The 21,076-nt window shown below is 45.3% G+C and overlaps 1 protein-coding gene across 1 annotated transcript in view; it reads left to right on the forward strand.

Moving 5' to 3' along the window:
- LOC115128382 (BOLA class I histocompatibility antigen, alpha chain BL3-7) overlaps positions 1-21,076 on the forward strand; it is a 30,775-nt gene extending 9,699 nt beyond the window's left edge. Inside the window, exons 3-8 of the mRNA XM_029658190.2 lie at positions 17,602-17,880; positions 18,245-18,526; positions 18,761-18,865; positions 19,173-19,190; positions 19,504-19,581; positions 19,708-21,076. Coding sequence (XP_029514050.1) covers positions 17,602-17,880; positions 18,245-18,526; positions 18,761-18,865; positions 19,173-19,190; positions 19,504-19,553 — 734 coding nt within the window. The 3' untranslated portion in view covers positions 19,554-19,581; positions 19,708-21,076. The remainder of the gene's footprint in view (positions 1-17,601; positions 17,881-18,244; positions 18,527-18,760; positions 18,866-19,172; positions 19,191-19,503; positions 19,582-19,707) is intronic.

The following is a 21,076-nucleotide window of genomic DNA, read 5'->3' on the forward strand; positions in this document are numbered from 1 at the left end:
AGCCTATAACAAGTACAGCTCTGTAGTCACTTAGCCCCATCTCAGCCTATAACAAGTACAGCTCTGTAGTCACTTAGCCCCATCTCAGCCTATAACAAGGTCAGCTCTGTAGTCACTTAGCCCCATCTCAGCCTATAACAAGGTCAGCTCTGTAGTCTCTTAGCCCCATCTCAGCCTATAACAAGGTCAGCTCTGTAGTCACTTAGCCCCATCTCAGCCTATAACAAGGTCAGCTCTGTAGTCACTTAGCCCCATCTCAGCCTATAACAAGGTCAGCTCTGTAGTCACTTAGCCCCATCTCAGCCTATAACAAGGTCAGCTCTGTAGTCACTTAGCCCCATCTCAGCCTATAACAAGGTCAGCTCTGTAGTCACTTAGCCCCATCTCAGCCTATAACAAGGTCAGCTCTGTAGTCACTTAGCCCCATCTCAGCCTATAACAAGTACAGCTCTGTAGTCACTTAGCCCCATCTCAGCCTATAACAAGGTCAGCTCTGTAGTCACTTAGCCCCATCTCAGCCTATAACAAGTACAGCTCTGTAGTCACTTAGCCCCATCTCAGCCTATAACAAGGTCAGCTCTGTAGTCACTTAGCCCCATCTCAGCCTATAACAAGGTCAGCTCTGTAGTCACTTAGCCCCATCTCAGCCTATAACAAAGTACAGCTCTGTAGTCACTTAGCCCCATCTCAGCCTATAACAAGGTCAGCTCTGTAGTCACTTAGCCCCTTCTCAGCCTATAACAAGGTCAGCTCTGTAGTCACTTAGCCCCATCTCAGCCTATAACAAGGTCAGCTCTGTAGTCGCTTAGCCCCATCTCAGCCTATAACAAGGTCAGCTCTGTAGTCGCTTAGCCCCATCTCAGCCTATAACAAGGTCAGCTCTGTAGTCACTTAGCCCCATCTCAGCCTATAACAAGGTCAGCTCTGTAGTCACTTAGCCCCTTCTCAGCCTATAACAAGGTCAGCTCTGTAGTCGCTTAGCCCCATCTCAGCCTATAACAAGTACAGCTCTGTAGTCTCTTAGCCCCTTCTCAGCCTATAACAAGTACAGCTCTGTAGTCGCTTAGCCCCATCTCAGCCTATAACAAGTACAGCTCTGTAGTCACTTAGCCCCTTCTCAGCCTATAACAAGGTCAGCTCTGTAGTCGCTTAGCCCCATCTCAGCCTATAACAAGTACAGCTCTGTAGTCTCTTAGCCCCTTCTCAGCCTATAACAAGTACAGCTCTGTAGTCGCTTAGCCCCATCTCAGCCTATAACAAGGTCAGCTCTGTAGTCACTTAGCCCCATCTCAGCCTATAACAAGGTCAGCTCTGTAGTCACTTAGCCCCATCTCAGCCTATAACAAGGTCAGCTCTGTAGTCACTTAGCCCCATCTCAGCCTATAACAAGGTCAGCTCTGTAGTCGCTTAGCCCCATCTCAGCCTATAACAAGGTCAGCTCTGTAGTCACTTAGCCCCTTCTCAGCCTATAACAAGGTCAGCTCTGTAGTCGCTTAGTCCCATCTCAGCTTATAACAAGTACAGCTCTGTAGTCTCTTAGCCCCTTCTCAGCCTATAACAAGTACAGCTCTGTAGTCGCTTAGCCCCATCTCAGCCTATAACAAGTACAGCTCTGTAGTCACTTAGCCCCTTCTCAGCCTATAACAAGGTCAGCTCTGTAGTCGCTTAGCCCCATCTCAGCCTATAACAAGTACAGCTCTGTAGTCTCTTAGCCCCTTCTCAGCCTATAACAAGTACAGCTCTGTAGTCGCTTAGCCCCATCTCAGCCTATAACAAGTACAGCTCTGTAGTCACTTAGCCCCATCTCAGCCTATAACAGGTACAGCTCTGTAGTCTCTTAGCCCCATCTCAGCCTATAACAAGTACAGCTCTGTAGTCACTTAGCCCCATCTCAGCCTATAACAAGTACAGCTCTGTAGTCTCTTAGCCCCATCTCAGCCTATAACAAGGTCAGCTCTGTAGTCTCTTAGCCCCATCTCAGCCTATAACAAGGTCAGCTCTGTAGTCACTTAGCCCCATCTCAGCCTATAACAAGTACAGCTCTGTAGTCTCTTAGCCCCATCTCAGCCTATAACAAGTACAGCTCTGTAGTCTCTTAGCCCCATCTCAGCCTATAACAAGGTCAGCTCTGTAGTCACTTAGCCCCATCTCAGCCTATAACAAGTACAGCTCTGTAGTCACTTAGCCCCATCTCAGCCTATAACAAGTACAGCTCTGTAGTCTCTTAGCCCCATCTCAGCCTATAACAAGTACAGCTCTGTAGTCTCTTAGCCCCATCTCAGCCTATAACAAGTACAGCTCTGTAGTCTCTTAGCCCCATCTCAGCCTATAACAAGTACAGCTCTGTAGTCTCTTAGCCCCATCTCAGCCTATAACAAGTACAGCTCTGTAGTCTCTTAGCCCCATCTCAGCCTATAACAAGGTCAGCTCTGAAGTCGTCCAAGGCAGCATCCTGTAACATGGAGTGTGTTGTTCCTGCGTGTCTCATGTAAATGGGGTGGGCAGTAACAGCAAGGCAGCCAATCTTTCCCGGGTTGTCACCACCTTCTCCTAAGGGACCGCCGGAGACCCACACCAATCGGGTCCCAGCGGTGTGGGGTCCATCTCCAACACTGTCGTTATCAGCGGGGGCGATGACCTGGGAAGCATCGCTGCCAATCAGCATCTCCACGCTGGCCCCAATACGACCCTGCTGTACATAGTCAGGCGGACCCTGTTTCACACAGTCCACAATTTTGAGTCTTTTTTTTCATTATACATCTGTCAATATCTTAAATGTTCTGCGGATATCTTCAGTAAACATCTTGTCAGAGCAGTTGTTCTGGGAGAGAACGTTGTTCTACACATCCTTTACAGTCCGTCTTCATCTCACGCAGCCCATTCAGCAGAATGTTTATTCAACGTTCAGTGTTAAGATAATACAGAGCCCAATACTCTGTTCTAATGCTCAGAAATGAAGCGTCCACATATCGGATAGCATTTCCCTATGAAACACTGGCTCCACTTCCTATTCCACAACGCTACAATTGACAAAACAGTGTTCAACTCGCACCGCGCAGCACAAGAGTGAAGCGCAAGTACCCATGTCCTTTTGGTGAGCGACGCCGCGGAGGATTTGGCTCCTGGATTCTTCTCGTTTCTCCGGGAAATGTTTGCCACGACCCTTGTTCGTTGTCGTAGGCACAGCAGGAGTGATTCCAATAATCCGACATGCTGCATGCAAAGATCCATTAGTCCAGTTTACAACGAGAGTTAAGTTCTTACTGTTGTAGTGGCGATTCCCTATGATCAGCCTCTGACACAGGAGAGAGCTGTACACAACGCGTCCACGAGAATCAGCTTTCCCAAATGTTACTCTTTTAGGGTGAAGTTCCTATTTAATGCTCATATCTAATATAAGTAGCTCTAATACACATGTTCCTGTAGAAAAGGTGCAGAGAGATGCTTCTTTCAGCTGTCTGTGATACGGTAACAACTGTATGTCGTCTACTCTCTCCTGTACTAACCCTTCCTGGTCACCTGTCCTAGCTATACACATGTGACCAGTGACCCATGACCCCAACATATAGTCCCCTCTATTGTACAAAACAGGTTAAAATAGCCCTTGACAGACAACATACACACAACACATAAACAGGACAAAACGGCTCCTACAGCTGTAATAAAGGCTTTATATATATTTTCTGTTTTATTCATTGGAACAGACTCTCTGGTACACTTATCAGTTTTTTAGTGTTGTTTACACTGTTCCACACGGTCAGAAAACATGATATTGTAATGTAACAGCACCTGGGAACAGGGAATGGGGAACAGGGAATGTTTTTCCTAAACAAATTAGGGATTTCGGTTTCAACTTCTCCCAGTCCGAGAAACAAGTTAGAAACTACACGGCTGTAATTGTGTGGCAGCTTCAGCGCGGACAGCGGCGATAAACGCTTGCTGTGCTGTGGTGCCTGTTCGCTGCAGCAGGGAGGAGAGGCTGACAACGTGCGCCAGTCACAGGCACTCGCTGTCATTTTTAACACAGCGTAGTCCTCCTGAGTCATTTGTTTGTCTTCAGTATTTCATCAAACAGTCTATATATAGAAAAATACACGTTTTGACAAAGAACAGACGACTCTCGGTCGACCAAGATTTTGTTTTGTCAGGGGGCTGCCCTACTCTACACACTCACACACAACCACACACTCAGGATCTGGGGATCACACACACACACACACACACACACACACACACACACTGTATTGCTCCAGTAGACTCACGTTATTGAGAGATCGTCTTCCTCATGTGAGTCTCCATCTCTCTCTCCTGTTGTTCCTGACTGAACAGAGGATACTCTCTCACTTCCTCTATTTATCTCTGACATCATCACTAGAGGACAGTCTTCATTTATCAACAGGGTTTTATTCATTGACACACCTCACTGAAAACTACAGTCTTATATAACATCCATTAGTTAGAATAACACTACTGTACTGAACACGGCGTGCATCTTCAACACAGTAGATAGAACCAAGCCAACATCAGCTGGTGTAGAATAGATCCACACTCTCTGAGTCTCCTCATCAACTCTCTCTGTCTCCGTGGTGAAGGTGTGACATCATCATCCCACTGTAGAGCAGGGGTGTCAAAGTCAAATGGACGGAGGGCCAAATAAAAAAATCAGCTACAAGACGAGGGCCGGACTGTTCGAATGTTCATTGAAAAATTTTTAAATGACGCATATAGTCTAGTGAACCTAATTGAACCTACTGAAAACCTAACAAATATTTTACAATATGATCAGATAAATAAAGCAATATTTTCTTATGGCTCTGTCAGTAATCTTTAATTTTCAACAGACACAAAAGACAAATTTCCTTTATATAAATATCCCCATAACATGAACATTAAATGAAAGAAACCGGTATTCAAGGCACCATCAGTAGACTATATTTTCTATTTTAGCAAAAGTGGGCTAAATTTACTTCAAAGAAAAAACAATAATAGCAATTTTCTATCATCCACTCAACTGAAATATTTTTAAAATATAATTGGATTGAAATACAAAAAAATAAAGTGCAAAAATCTATTAATCAAAAACAACACTTTGTTTAAGGAGAAGTAACATGCAGTGAAAACAAATATTAAATTTTAACTTTTAAACTTGAACTGAGTAAAAACTCTAAATATGTGATTGCACAGTAATGTTCACTTGTTTGAGGTTGAGGGTGATACTTGGTGGTGTCCCATCTTTTCCACAAGTTCATCAATGTTCGGGTAAGGCTCTGAGCTGAAGAAATCCTCAGAATTGAGTGGAGGTGTTCAGCAGTAAGTCGACTTCTGTGTGATGTTTTGTTCAGGTTCATCAAAGAAAACAGTTGTTCACACAGGTATGTGCTGCCAAACATAGACAACGTTTGAGCAGCCTGGATGCGCAGCTGGGGCATTGTGCCGGGAGGAAACGGGCGAACTCCGCAGCACCCACTGCCGCATATTTTGCCCTCAGTGCATCATTGCATTGGAGGTCAATCAACTCCATTTGGAGGTTTGGTGGTGAGCTTTCCACGTCAACAGCAAATGGGTTACCGAGCAGTTCCAACCTGCTTTTTGTGCTTCAAAGTCAGCAAATCGGCGTCGAAAGTCAGCGGCAAGCATACCTATTTTATCAGCCAACTGTGTGCTCGGGAACGCACTGGTAGAGAGCTTCTCTTTCATGGTCTGGCAGCTGGGAAAGTGGCTCAAATTTTCTTTCCGCATCTGCGTCTCCCACAGAGTCAGTTTGGTTTTAAATGCCTTCACTGTACTGTACATATCAGAGATGACACGATCCCGACCCTGCAGCTGCAAGTTTATTGCATTCAGATGACTCGTAATGTCACACAGAAAAGCCATTTCACACAGAAACATTTCGTCTCGGAGTTGTGTTGTGTCTTTCCCTTTGCTGTCCAAGAACAGACAAATCTCCTCACGAAGCTCGAAACATCTTTGAAGCACCTTTCCCTGGCTTAGCCATCGCACCTCTGTGTGATAAGGCAAATCACCATGCTCCGTTTCTAACTCCGTCAGAAATGCCTTGAACTGGCGGTGATTCAAACCTTTGGCTCTGATAAAGTTAACTGTGCGCGTGATGATGCTCATTACATGCTCCATTTTCAAGGCTTTACCGCACAACGCTTCCTGGTGTATGATACAATGATAAGCTGTCAGCTCACCTGTCGCGTTTTCCTCTTGCATCTTTTCCCGTATCTTCGCCACCAGTCCGCTCCTGTGTCCACACATCGCAGGTGCTCCGTCGGTTGTCAAACCCACGAGTTTTTCCCAAGGCAGCTCCATCTCATTTACACATCTTGACACCTCTTCATACAAATCATGCCCCGTAGTTGTGCCATGCATAGGACGTAAAGCCAAAAACTCCTCTGTCACGCTTAGGTTGGAGTCCACTCCGCGGATGAAAATTGACAACTGGGCAATGTCAGAAATGTCGGTGCTCTCATCCACAGCCAAGGAATATGCAATAAAATCTTTTCCCTTTTTCACAAGCTGCTCTTTTAGATTGATGGACAACTGGTCTACTCTCTCGGCAATGGTGTTTCTGCTCAGACTCACATTTAAAAAGAGTTGCCTTTTTTCTGGGCAAACTTCGTCACAAACTTTAATCATGCAGTTTTTGATGAAATCCCCTCCGTAAATGGCCGGGCTGATTTAGCGATCTCTTCTGCCAAAATAAAACTGGCCTTGACAGCAGCCTGGCCTTGTGATTTGGCTTTTTTGAACAGAGCCTGTCGAGATTTGAGGCCTCGTTTTAATTCCTCTGCCTTTTGTAGCCTTTGTTCCATGTCCATATTCTTGTTTTTGTCCGCGTGTTTCGTTTCATAATGTCGTCTCAGATTATACTCTTTCAGTACCGCCACACTTTCTCCACACAGAAGACACACAGGTTTTCCAGCTACCTTCGTGAACATATACTCCGACTCCCACCTTGTTTGAAACCCCCGGTTCTCAGTATCCACCTTCCGTTTTGCCATTTTTGATGGGTATCTGAAAGTTAATTTTACTGTGATGCTGACGACTGCTGTGCCAATAAATATTGAAATGAAGCAGCCTACTGCTCGGTGCGTCACCTTTGCATTGTGGGAAATGTAGTATTGGTGCGTGTAAAAGATCTGCGGGCTGCCGGCTTGCTGCGGGCCGGTTCTAATAATAAATCAAGATCATCCCAGGGGCCGTAAAAAACCTTCTTGCGGGCCGGATGTGGCCCGCGGGCCTTGACTCTGACATATGTGCTGTAGAGGTCTGAGCTGATCTGTTTTATTCCAGTCTGGTTGAACAACTAACACATGATGATAGAGATCCCACTGGCAGACTGAATCTGGAGGGCAGATGGAGCCGTTGATTTACTGTGTTGGTGTTTGTGTGTGTGTGTGTGTTATCCACACGGCCCAGCTGTGTGCGCCCCTCTACAGTGGTTCCTCGTTTAAAAGTAGTGTCATACTGCAGCACAGCTTGCAGGGTGCTGGGGTACGGTACAGCATGTCACAGTGCTTAACGTCAGAGTATTCTGCTGTCAGCCGTTGTTGCCGTTAATGCTCGTTGAAACGTCCAGCGGGCATCTTTAAACCTCCAGCGGGCGTCTTTAAACCTCCAGCGGGCGTCTTTAAACCTCCAAGGGGGTGTCTTTGAAACCTCCAGCGGGCGTCTTTAAACCTCCAGCGGGCATCTTTGAAACCTCCAGCGGGCGTCTTTGAGGGCGTCTTCATAAAGCTTTGCTTACTTCCCCAAGTAATCCTACAGAGGTCCATGCAGGCCAGACGTTTTGATCCCTATACCCTATCAGAGGTCCATGCAGGCCAGACGTTTTGATTCCTATACCCTATCAGAGGTCCATGCAGGCCAGACGTTTTGATTCCTATACCCTATCAGAGGTCCATGCAGGCCAGACGTTTTGATTCCTATACCCTATCAGAGGTCCATGCAGGCCAGACGTTTTGATTCCTATACCCTATCAGAGGTCCATGCAGGCCAGACGTTTTGATCCCTATACCCTATCAGAGGTCCATGCAGGCCAGACGTTTTGATCCCTATACCCTATCAGAGGTCCATGCAGGCCAGACGTTTTGATCCCTATACCCTATCAGAGGTCCATGCAGGCCAGACGTTTTGATTCCTATACCCTATCAGAGGTCTATGCAGGCCAGACGTTTTGATTCCTATACCCTATCAGAGGTCCATGCAGACCAGACGTTTTGATTCCTATACCCTATCAGAGGTCCATGCAGGCCAGACGTTTTGATTCCTATACCCTATCAGAGGTTCATGCAGGCCAGACGTTTTGATCCCTATACCCTATCAGAGGTCCATGCAGGCCAGACGTTTTGATTCCTATACCCTATCAGAGGTCTATGCAGGCCAGACGTTTTGATTCCTATACCCTATCAGAGGTCCATGCAGACCAGACGTTTTGATTCCTATACCCTATCAGAGGTCCATGCAGGCCAGACGTTTTGATTCCTATACCCTATCAGAGGTCCATGCAGGCCAGACGCTTTGATCCCTATACCCTATCAGAGGTCCATGCAGGCCAGACGCTTTGATTCCTATACCCTATCAGAGGTCCATGCAGGCCAGACGTTTTGATTCCTATACCCTATCAGAGGTCCATGCAGGCCAGACGTTTTGATCCCTATACCCTATCAGAGGTCCATGCAGGCCAGACGTTTTGATCCCTATACCCTATCAGAGGTCCATGCAGGCCAGACGTTTTGATCCCTATACCCTATCAGAGGTCCATGCAGGCCAGACGTTTTGATCCCTATACCCTATCAGAGGTCCATGCAGGCCAGACGTTTTGATCCCTATACCCTATCAGAGGTCCATGCAGGCCAGACGTTTTGATTCCTATACCCTATCAGAGGTCCATGCAGGCCAGAGGGTATAGGGATCAAAACGTCTGGCCTGCATGGACCTCTGATAGGGTATAGGGATCAAAACGTATCAGAGGTCCATGCAGGCCAGACGTTTTGATTCCTATACCCTATCTGAAAGAGCATAACAACGTAATGAATTTCCTTGACACGAAGCAACCAATAGCCTCAGCTACTACAGCACAGAAATACATCTTAAAACACGCTATTCTGTTCTTTTGAAGTAAATAGTCTTAGTATCATGTTTAGTCTTTTATGATATTTATCTTAATGTAGGCCTACTGCTAGAGTGTAAGATACACGTGTTTGGTTAAATCCAGGGACAGGTGGGTTCAAGGTTTTGATTGTATTGACGTGGAGCTGTAGGACTGTTTTACTGCAGCTGTCTGAACATAACTTACATACCGGCCTGAAGGCCTGCGTCAACATACTGGACCTCAATCAATCATTCATGGAGTTGTGCTCATCATCACCCCAGGTGGCACACATACTGGTCCCGCGTGGGTGTCAAACCCACAACCCTGGCGTTGCAAGCACCATGCTCTACCAACTGAGCTACACGGGACTGGACTAGCCTTTTGGTGACTTTGTTTTGTGGGTGAAATGAAGAGAGAAGATTCATGTTAATGTCTCGTTTATGAGGATATTGCTACACCATCAAGTTGTTAAAAGAACTCCAGCACCGAGAAGAGAAAAGGAGCCGTGAATAACGGTAAATCAACCGGCAACATGTCGGCTAAACCAGGAACCAATTCAACTGTTATTAATCTTGGCTGTGCTAAAGACTTTAAAACCTTTTCTGTTAGAATAGACCATATGGGATTGATTTTAATTTGTTAGTCGGTTATTCTTGTGTTTGTTGCTTTTCCACGGTTAGAAATGCTCGGAGAACAGATGAATCACGCGTTCTGTAATGAGCAGGCAGAGCTTGCTCCTCCTACCCTCCTTGATCTCCGTCTTCACGTCATTATCATTAGTAGATAAACATCCATTAATACATCTCAAGTCCCTAAAAATAGAAATCAACTTGGCAAGAGTCGTCCTGCTAATAGCCCATCGTGGGTGGAGGGATTGTTGCCTCTGCCTGTCTGAGGTGGACTTCCAGAGCTCACTGGTGTGCCTGGCATTGTGACTCCCATCTCGTTCCTCGCCCTCTTCAACGCCCCATTCTCCGTCAATGCCGCCTGGCTCTGGACCAATGCATCAGCTGTGGCCCGTGTCTCTGCCCTCCGAGAATGTTTCTCTCTCTGCTGGTCTGCCTTCGATGACTCGATCTCCGTCTTCAAAGTTTGAGTCTGATCCGTGTGCACCTTCATCAGAGGAGCGGAGTGGTACCGCCCTGAGCCCCCATCGATTACGGTGGGCTATGATAGAAACAGCAGGTCAATGATGAATTACAAGCGGCGATAAACACTCTCTACTCCTACACACAAATGCTGTGTACAGAAACACATTTTAAGAATCTAGCGAAACGCACCTCTTTCTTGGCAACCATGTGTTTTTGGGGTGCGCCCCGTTGTTCAGCCCTTTGTCCACTGATCTCCACGGGACGGTTGTCGGCATGGTTGTATGCTCTGCAAACACACGTTCACATTTTTTTGTGTACAATTATTGATTTTATTACACAGTATGCCTATACATTGATAGGCTATTTTCTTGTATAGAAAATGCACTGAAATCAAAATACCTTTTTAGTTTCAGTGATCCTCTCAGCTCCGGCTCATTTTCAAGTCCTCTGGTGGTTACGGTCCTAAACCCTGGAACGGGTAGCACCACAGAAAGAAGCTGGCTCGCTGAAAACTATGTCCATTCGGTCTGTTCTCTTTGGTCGCAATGAAACAATTCTGAGGTAAACAGATGATTTTTGAATGGTAACTGTGTTAAGGGTGGAGTTTGGGGCGGGGTGAGGAGTACTGGAAAGGTGTGACTCTAGGTTACGATAGGCCATCAGTCTACAGCAGACCTCTCACTGTCCTCACTGGGATGATGCTGTAACACATAATGTAGCATCACGACCAGGATCTCTATTCAGTGAAGTCAGCCGATTTTGGGCTTTCAGGAGGAATGGAAACGTTTCCAAAATACTATTAGACTTGGGGGGGATTACGGTCACGGACAGTGCTATTCTCGCAAACTCTATCGTCAGACTCCTGTGTTACATCGTCCAGTTACAGCTTCTTCTGACAAAGTAGAAACAAAAAGAAAAGTGTATTTTTTTTGAGTGTGCTCGCGCGGGACAGAGGAAGAGGAATTCTTACGCTGTTGTTTTTTAAAATTCAATCACTCTCTTCTTCTTCTTCGTCCTCATCATTCAGTTCACTCAAATTCAATTGTAATACATTGTGTCTCTCCCGTTCAACAACTCCAAATCGCTTCTGCATGTGCTTCACAGGGATAACTTTGACATAACATGATATAGGTTCATGAAATAATCAACCCTCTACACACTCACCTGTCACCCTCAGGACCTGGGGGTCACACACACGTACAGCTCCAGTAGGCTGACACTAGAGCCTATTCCCCTGAGAGAGAATGAAAAAAAGCGACCCGGCTCTACGTATTTGACTAGTTTGTGACTCACCAACTCTGCCCCACGGTTCGAGGGTGACGGGGGGGGTGACGGGGTGTTGTAGAGAGTTTCCCTGAGAGGCCTGATCAGCTCCAGCAGCCGATCCCACAGGGAGTCACTGGGAGCAGTCCCAAGAGTTAACACACAGGAACTTGATTCACACACAGGAGAACATGAACACGGGGGTGAAACGGTAGTGGTTCTGTAATGGACAGAAACAGAGGGAATGAATACACACATACCCAATGACTACAGCAGGGCACAAAGGCAGAGATACAGAATGTTACAGAATACAGCAGTAAAGACTGTATAGATTGCGTATGCCACCTGCAGAGTATTACAGCACACAGTAAACTCACGAGGGGCAACATGCAATAGACAACAGTAGTAACTAACTATGAAGAACGATATACACACGTCACAACTCACTTCAGGCAGCACTCCAACCCATCCAGAGATATGAGTGAGTCCAGTTGTTGACGGACAGAGACAGAGATGTTGCTCTCTGCCACTGCTTGAGGGAGACTGACAGTATTGTGTGACCTGCAGAGTCAAGAGGACGGGGAGATGTCCAGCCCCCTAGTAACCTCCCTAGCAACCTATCAGGGCACAGGTCATTCAGGTCGGAGAGAGTTTGAGAGGCAGGTTTATGGTACCCTCTAGATCAGTGTTTCTCAGCTGGTTTTGCCTGCAGACCCAAATTTGACAGTGACAATTGAGTCGCGACCCAATATTATGGACTGTCGATGATTACCTTTTGTAATGTTGTGTTGCAGCTGCCTTCCTGGGAAAGCTTCACTTGTAAAATAGACTCTGTCTCAGTTATGGTTGTAAAGAAAGTCATTACACAGCCATGTTAACTAGGAAGACATTTATTATCAGTTCAGGAGAATGAGACATTTTTTTTTTGTAACAGTACTTTGATTGGAATTTCACAATTTTCACCCATATTAAGAGATACAACAACAGAGACAAAGCAACAAAAAAACAGCCCTCACTTACACATACCTGGGTATATATATATATATATATATATATATATACATACACACATATACATACACACATGCATATACACATATATACGCATACACACATACATACCACACACACCCATACATACGTACACCATTTCCCTCTTCCCGCTCGGTGCTTCTCTCACCCCATCCCCATCATTGCGTCTCTCAATACATACATTTTAAACAAACTTACAAACAGAAATTAAACAAAACAAAAAAGCTCAGTTTAGAATGAGCCATTTAATTAGGAGGCCAGTTCAGGAGTGGGGTGTAATACATGATCAGACTCAGAACATCAAAACCAGTCCAATAATGTCAATGAACAGTAACACATACCAGTGTTTAAAGTAGAGAGAACAACCATCATCAGGAATCCCTAATCCTCAATTACCATGGGAATAGTTTCACAACCTTAATGTCTTTTAAAGGTGTACGTTCTTAACCCGTTCAATGAAATGTCATATGAATGTCAGAGCTAATTAACCATAATAATTAACATAGTGAACAATAACTAATTCACCTGTTTATTTATTGTGTGTTTGTGTGTCTGAGACCTATCGGTGGGGGGGGGGGGTTTCTGCAGTTCGATAAGTTCACTGAAGTCTGAGGAGATGGTTGACAGGCCAACTTGGAGGTCATGCTGGCTGCCCAGTTTGTTTCTGCTTTTAGTTTTCAGCACGGCCATAGCAGAGGAGCCACTTTCACACAGACAGGTAGTGCTGAACGGCAGCATGACTCATGACAGGCGAGAGCAGGATACTCTCCCATTACGCTGCAGCAGAACTGTGGCGGTGTCATTTCCCGGGAAGCGCATGCTCAGTCCGCCATCAAATGACAGCACCATCAGCAGATCCTTTTCGTTGCCTGGCAACGTGACGCTTCCCATCTCCACTCGAAAGGGGTTACCTGTCCAGTCATCTAGTCCCCTGTTCTCCTCCGGGAAGTGGTCGCTCTCCTCCGGGAAGTGGTCGCTCTCCTCCGGGAAGTAGTCGCAAAACTTTCCCAGCAGCTTGACCAAGATGATGTTTAAGGGTTTTTCTTCAGTGTGACGTGGTGCGCTATGTTGATCGGATTCTGAATCTCTACATCAGCATTGGGAAACATGATTTGCCCAGACGGTAAGCTTCATCTTGAAGGATTCCACTTTGTCCCTCTGTTCAAATCGATTGCGCCCCCCTCCCCTTGCATTGACACGTTGAGAGAATTCAGATGATCAGAAATATCCGCCACAATGGAAATGTCCGAAGCTCATAAAAGCAACTCAACAGTTTACCCCTGGAGAGCCAGCGGACCCCTGCATGATAAAGCACCTGCTGGTGCTCGCTCTCCATATCCCTGCAGAAGGCCTGGAAACACCTGCTTAACCTGGAACTCTTTTTGATATAGTTGACACACTTGATCACATTGTGGAGGGTGGTGTGGAGCTCAGGCACCATGTCCTTCGCCGCCAAAGCCTCCCTGTGTAGGAAGCAGTGGTTAAACATCTCACTCGGTGCTCTCGCCAGGATCCACTTTACTACCCCGGAGCGCTGTCCCGTCACGGCAGCTGCCCCATCAGTGGTCACACCGACGCACCCATCCCAGGCCAGTCCCACGGAGCCCAGGTACATATCCACTGTGTTAAAGACAGCCTCTGGCCAGTCCCACAGAGCCCAGGTACATATCCACTGTGTTAAAGACAGCCTCTGGCCAGTCCCACAGAGCCCAGGTACATATCCACTGTGTTAAAGACAGCCTCTGGCCAGTCCCACAGAGCCCAGGTACATATCCACTGTGTTAAAGATGGTGGTGGTGGGCAAATCAGCACTAAAAAGGAACTGGTCCTCCAAGTTGTTATCCCAGACGTGTCTGACATAGACCATTAGAATGCCATGGTTAGCCACATCTGGGGATTCATCCGGCTGCAGTGTCTGACATAGACCATTAGAATGCCATGGTTAGCCACATCTGGGGACTCATCCGGCTGCAGTGTCTGACATAGACCATTAGAATGGCATGGTTAGCCACATCTGGGGACTCATCCGGCTGCAGTGTCTGACATAGACCATTAGAATGGCATGGTTAGCCACATCTGTGGATTCATCCGGCTGCAGTGTCTGACATAGACCATTAGAATGGCATGGTTAGCCACATCTGTGGATTCATCCGGCTGCAGTGTCTGACATAGACCATTAGAATGGCATGGTTAGCCACATCTGTGGATTCATCCGGCTGCAGTGTCTGACATAGACCATTAGAATGGCATGGTTAGCCACATCTGGGGATTCATCCGGCTGCAGTGTCTGACATAGACCATTAGAATGGCATGGTTAGCCACATCTGGGGATTCATCCGGCTGCAGTGTCTGACATAGACCATTAGAATGCCATGGTTAGCCACATCTGGGGATTCATCCGGCTGCAGTGTCTGACATAGACCATTAGAATGGCATGGTTAGCCACATCTGGGGACTCATCCGGCTGCAGTGTCTGACATAGACCATTAGAATGGCATGGTTAGCCACATCTGTGGATTCATCCGGCTGCAGTGTCTGACATAGACCATTAGAATGGCATGGTTAGCCACATCTGTGGATTCATCCGGCTGCAGTGTCTGACATAGACCATTAGAATGGCATGGTTAGCCACATCTGTGGATTCATCCGGCTGCAGTGTCTGACATAGACCATTAGAATGGCATGGTTAGCCACATCTGGGGACTCATCCGGCTGCAGTGTCTGACATAGACCATTAGAATGGCATGGTTAGCCACATCTGTGGATTCATCCGGCTGCAGTGTCTGACATAGACCATTAGAATGGCATGGTTAGCCACATCTGTGGATTCATCCGGCTGCAGTGCGTCATGGCCATTTGCACTGATGCTCTCTGATGTCTGGCGTGTTTTGTCCTCAGACACGTCCAGGATTCTCCTCCTCGCGGTGTCATTGGATAGGGGGTGTGGTTTGAAGTGTGTTGGCGGCTGACACTCCTACGGGTTCAGTGCACATATCAATCGCAGCAGGGAGAATGAGATCCTCTGCGCTGGTGTGGGGTTTTTGTTGCACTTAGCAATACGCTGGACGACAAGGTATGAAGGCGCAAAGTGCCTTTTCTTCTACCGTTCAGACGTTGTTCAATGAATCGTGTTCAAGGCCTCCGGATACTGACATTTCCTTTAAATAAAAAAGTCAGCTGTCTTATCTTTGTGGCTTGTATCTTGGTGCCCAGATGCCTTTTCATGTTGGAGGGTTTCATGCTCTCATTAGCTAACAGCTGGTTGCATAGGATCCTCTGCGGTCTACACTCACCCTGACTGTCTTCTATATATGTAAAACCATATTGGATGAAGTCGGGGGCGGCGTTCTCTCTTCTGACGGGGACCGGTGTTGTCTGCCTTGTTGGTTGACGTTGGAAGCAGCGGTAGATGAAGAGGAGAGCTGCTTGTTTTTAAAATGTGACTCTGACAGCAAGCCGACATGAGTTGAATGACAGCTGACTATCCACATGTGCAATGCCTGCAGAACACGCCTGCATAGTTATCTGTCAATCAGAAGATCTGTATTATCTGATTGGACGGGTCACATTTAAAACTAAACAATGTTGCAGAATGACATTTTTAATGGATCAGTGTGTCAAGTCAAATGTTTATTGGTCACATACACGTATTTAGCAGATGTTATTGGGCGTGTAGCGAAATGCTTGTGCGTGTGTGTGTTGAGAAATCTGTAATTTCATTGGCTCAGTGTGTGTGTGGCGAGAACGTTACTGTATTGGTCAGCGAGTGAGTGCAGCGCGAAAACCCTCAGAGTCTGAGCGTAGCTAATCGTTTCACCACTGCAGACGCACTGCATCTGTTAAGTCAGCAACAATAAGCGGTGCAGCGGTATCCTGTCAAAATAAAAGTTTTGGTGCGGCGGTTATCTTTCAAAATAATGTTTTTTAAATTTTATTATTTTTTAATAATAATTATTATTAAGATCACTGATTTGTGTTGTGTTTTATTACTTATTGTTGCATAATAAGTCTCGCGGCCCCTTAAAATCCTCCCATGGGGGTCACGACCCCCCAGTTGAGAACCACTGCTCTAGACTGTCAGGCTCCAGTCCTGGGGGGATGGGTAGGGGAGTGTGCAGCTCCAGGTTGTGAGGTGCTGATAACAGTCACCAGCAGGGAATTAGTAACAGTTAATCTTCCTCATGTTAGTCTCTCCATCTCTCTCTCCTGTTGTTCCTGACTGAACAGAGGATCCTCTCTCACTTCCTCTATTTATCTCTGACATCATAACTAGAGGACAGTCTGAGGCGCCACTGCAGCCTGGGGTTCGATCCCAGGCTGTGTCCCAACCGGCCGTGACCGGGAGCCCCATAGGACAGCGCACAATTGGCCCCGTGCAAGCTGACCTCGTGTTTCAGTCGAACAGTGTTTCCTCTGACACATTGGTGCGGCTGACATCCGGGGTAAGAAGTAGGCGTACCATGTTTTCTGAGAGTGCATGACTCAACCTTTACCTCTTCCAAGCCCAGTGTTGTGGGTCGGGCCTGGTTAGTACTGGGACGGGAGACCACCTGGGAATACCGTAGTGTAACTAGTGTTACACTACCCAACATAAGCTTGTGTAGACTAGACACACACACTGAGTCTCCACATTAAAAGGTCAAATGGGATTCTTATATTTGTGTAGTGTGAAATGGAAGTATGTTTTTTACACTCCCCCTGAGTCAGAGCCAGGGTTCAGCCATTGACAGCTACCCTGGAGCAATTAGGGTTAAGTGTCTTGCTCAAGCTGATAGACAGATTTTTCACCCGGTCAGCTCAGGGTTTTGAACTAGCAATCTTTCGGTTCCTGGCCCAACACTCTTAACCTGCCGCACTGTAGGCGATCTGCCACCCATTACTGTAACTTCCTCTGTCTCTGTGGTGAAGGTGTGACATCATCACACAGTAGGGTTCTGAGCTGGTTCTCTTTCTGTTTTTATTACAGTCTGGTTAAATCGTTTTGTTTTCTGTTTAAAGAACTAATAATAAATGATAACGGAGGTCTCACCGCCAGACTGAATCTGGAGAGCAGCCAGAAGAATGCACAGAGTTGATACTTCTGTTTCTCTCTCTCTTCCACTCTCTTTCTCTCAGGTGTGCACGTTGTCCAGAGGATGTACGGTTGTGAGTGGGATGATGATTCTGGAGCCACAGAGGGGTTTGATCAGTATGGGTATGATGGAGAGGATTTCATAGCATTTGACCTGAAAACAACGAAATGGATCGCTCCAGCGCCACAGGCAGTCATCACCAAACTCAAGTGGGACAGTAACACAGCTAACAATGAGCACCGAAAAAACTACTACACCCAGGAGTGCATTGATTGGCTGAAGAAGTATATGGACTATGGGAAGAGCACTCTGATGAGGACAGGTATAGAGACACATGACATTATGTAACTCTGTGATGGTGCAGGGTATAATATCATAATGTATTGTATTTAAGTCATATAAAATGGTACTTTTGAAGAACAAAATGATTATCTTAATTTTGTAATTGAATAATTTTTTTGACATTAACCTTGCGTCCACAATACTCTCTGTTATTTTTTCTCCCATCTCTATCTCTTTATGTCTCTATTTTCTACATTACGCTTTCTCTCTTTCTCTTCCACACTCTTCTTTTTAACTCTCATGTTCTCTCTTTTTTTCTGCCACCCGCTCTGTCATTTTCTCTCCATCTCTGTGTGTCTTGACTATTCCCTCTATTTATTCCCTCCCCATCCCCTTCTCTCCAGTCCGTCCCTCAGTGTCTCTGTTCCAGAAGACCTCCTCCTCTCCAGTGACCTGCCACGCGACAGGTTTCTACCCCAGTGATGTCATGGTGTCCTGGCAGAAAGACGGACAAGATCACCATGAGGATGTGGAGTATGGAGAGACTCTCCCCAATGATGATGGAACCTTCCAAAAAAGCATCCACCTGACAATGACGCCTGAGGACAGGAAGAACAACAAGTATCAGTGTGTGGTTCAAGTCAAGGGTATCAAGGATGACTTCATCAGGGTTCTGCCTGACCAGGGTAAGAGGGAGAGATTCAAATATACACTATACCCAACCTTCCTACTGAATGTGCCCAATATTCTTAATTTCTAAGTTCACTCATCTGTTTAGGGGCGCTACCTTTCTGACTGCATGTTCTCCTTGACCTCCTGACCTTTTATTGACATTGACAAGGATGCTGCTTAGAGTTCATTTTTGATGAAAATGTACCATCTAGTACTATAGTCTGAATGCTCTGTTCTGATGATTACAGATGCCACCAACGTTGTCCCCATCATTGGAGGGGTGGTAGCTCTCCTCCTGGTCGTCGTTGCTGTTGTTGTTTGTGTCGTCATTTGGAAGAAGAGGAGCAAGAAAGGTGAGTGAGGAGAGAACGGCCCTTTTATTTTTCCTATGTAGGCGACATTGTCATCTTAGATATTATCAGCAGTGTTTTAGTTAGCATAGAAGTAGTTTACAATCAAGTGTTGTAGTTAGTGATGGTAGAGGAATGTTTGATTGAATCTGATTCATGTAAATAAAGAGGAATGTTGTATGTGATGTCTGCAGGTAGGATATGCAGTAGAGATACAGGATTCAGAATACTCTCAAACTGATGCTCTCTTATTCCACCAAACCAAGCTGTCAGAGTCAATAATAACATCACGTTCATCTCTGTGTTTCAGGCTTTGTTCCAACCAGCAGTAAGTGCCTTCCTTCATGTTGTTCTCTATTCTGAAAAGATCACTGATTTGTGTTGTGTTGGACTGTATGATATCCATTTTAGAGTGTGGCTGTGTCTCTTTTCCATGTAGATTCTAATGCTGGTTCAAACTTAGATGTCAATTGATGTAGCTACCTAGTTAATATGGCTGCATTTACTGTGAACCATGCATTTACTGTGAACCATGCATTTACTGTGAACCATGCGTTAGGAACTTGAGAATGAACCCGAACTCGTGGATGATCTTTCAATCAGTCTTTTTTTCTAATATTGGGGTTTAATTTCTGTTTTAGCTTCCGACACTGACTCTGACAACTCTGGGAGAGCTGCCCCGCAGATTTGAGAGACCTCTGCTCTTCTGTAACATCAGAGTAAGTCACTTAAGGTCCCCTCGTATTAATGAGCAAACTGATACAACCATTACCACACTGGTATACAGTCTAACTGTGTATACTGTGTTTGTGTGTGTGTGACCTCTCTCTTCTTATGTGTTTCAGGAAGGTGCTGAAGAGGAACTTCTCAAGAACATAACACACTTATACTTGCACACACACGCACACACACAATGCAGGAGGTTGGTGTCACCTTAATTGGGTAGAGCGGGCTTGTGGTAATTGCTAGAGTGGAATGGTACCAAATACATCAAACACATGGTTTGATCTACTCCGTTCCAGCCATTATTATGAGCTGTCCTCCCCTTCAGAAGCCTCCTGTGACACACACACACTGTAAACACAGATCCATACATCAATGACAAAAATCTGCTGTCAAAAATATTATTTGGTGATTTTCATTTGAACAGTTCTACTTTCATTTAATCTATGGTTTGGCTTTTTAAAGTATTGTTATGTGTTTTTAATTGTTAAATGTTATATTGCCACTGTGAGGTTTATCTCATTCTTACAGGTATACTAGAATCATTGTTGTGAGATGTTAAATTAAGATTTGAACTTAAATTGTTCTACAGATAAAACACAAATTTGTTTGATTTTCTTTTAACCGAAGCCATCAAAACAACCACATTTAAAAGATATTGCTGTAAACTGGAAAAAATAAATGACTTTGTGGGTGTAGCTGCACATGTGTAGGTTTTAGTGGGATAACAGAGTAATTGTGTGACATATTCGAACATTGCTTCTTGTCTGTTTAATTATGGCCATAAACCAGACAAGGCCTATCATCCACATGTTCCATTTGTAAATGTTTCTCTTTTAACGAAAGTGGCTTTATTGCTGTAGTTTTTATGATACGTTTGATTTCTGATATTTTTCTGGGGGGGGGGTAGTTAGCTGTGTAGAAATAAGTTGGTAATGGGGCAAGTTGAACAATTATTTTATTGCAAATGTTTGTGCTTTGTACATTATGGATGCTCCACACAAAGCAATGATCGACCAAATCTAATGCAAGTCCAGAAAACAGGATTGGAAATGTGATCCATTTAAGAGAGATAATGAAGCAGCGAAACCACAAATTAGAGACCAAATTCATGCCTTCTGTCATAATTCTCTTACACTTTTCAATAAAGTCTACAAAATTTGAATCAAAGTGTCATACTCTGCCTTTTAATAATGTTTGCAGTAAGATATGTTCTAAACAGCAAAGGATTTGAAGTGAAAGAATATAACTTTGTATATGGGTTTAAGAAGAAGTAATATATGTTTTGATGATCTGTATGAAAGATGCTGGGGTGGCAGGTAGGTTAGTGGTGAAGAGTGTTGGGCCACTAGCCGACTAGGTACAAATCTGTCTGTGCCCTTAAGCAAGACACTTAACCCCTATTGCTCCTGTAAATTGCTCTGGGTAACAGCGTCTGATGACTAAAATGTCAAATATAAATGTTTGAATAAAATACTTCTTAAAAAAGGG

The sequence above is a fragment of the Oncorhynchus nerka genome, linkage group LG4, assembly GCF_034236695.1.
Source record: "Oncorhynchus nerka isolate Pitt River linkage group LG4, Oner_Uvic_2.0, whole genome shotgun sequence".
In the NCBI taxonomy this organism is placed as follows: domain Eukaryota; kingdom Metazoa; phylum Chordata; class Actinopteri; order Salmoniformes; family Salmonidae; genus Oncorhynchus; species Oncorhynchus nerka.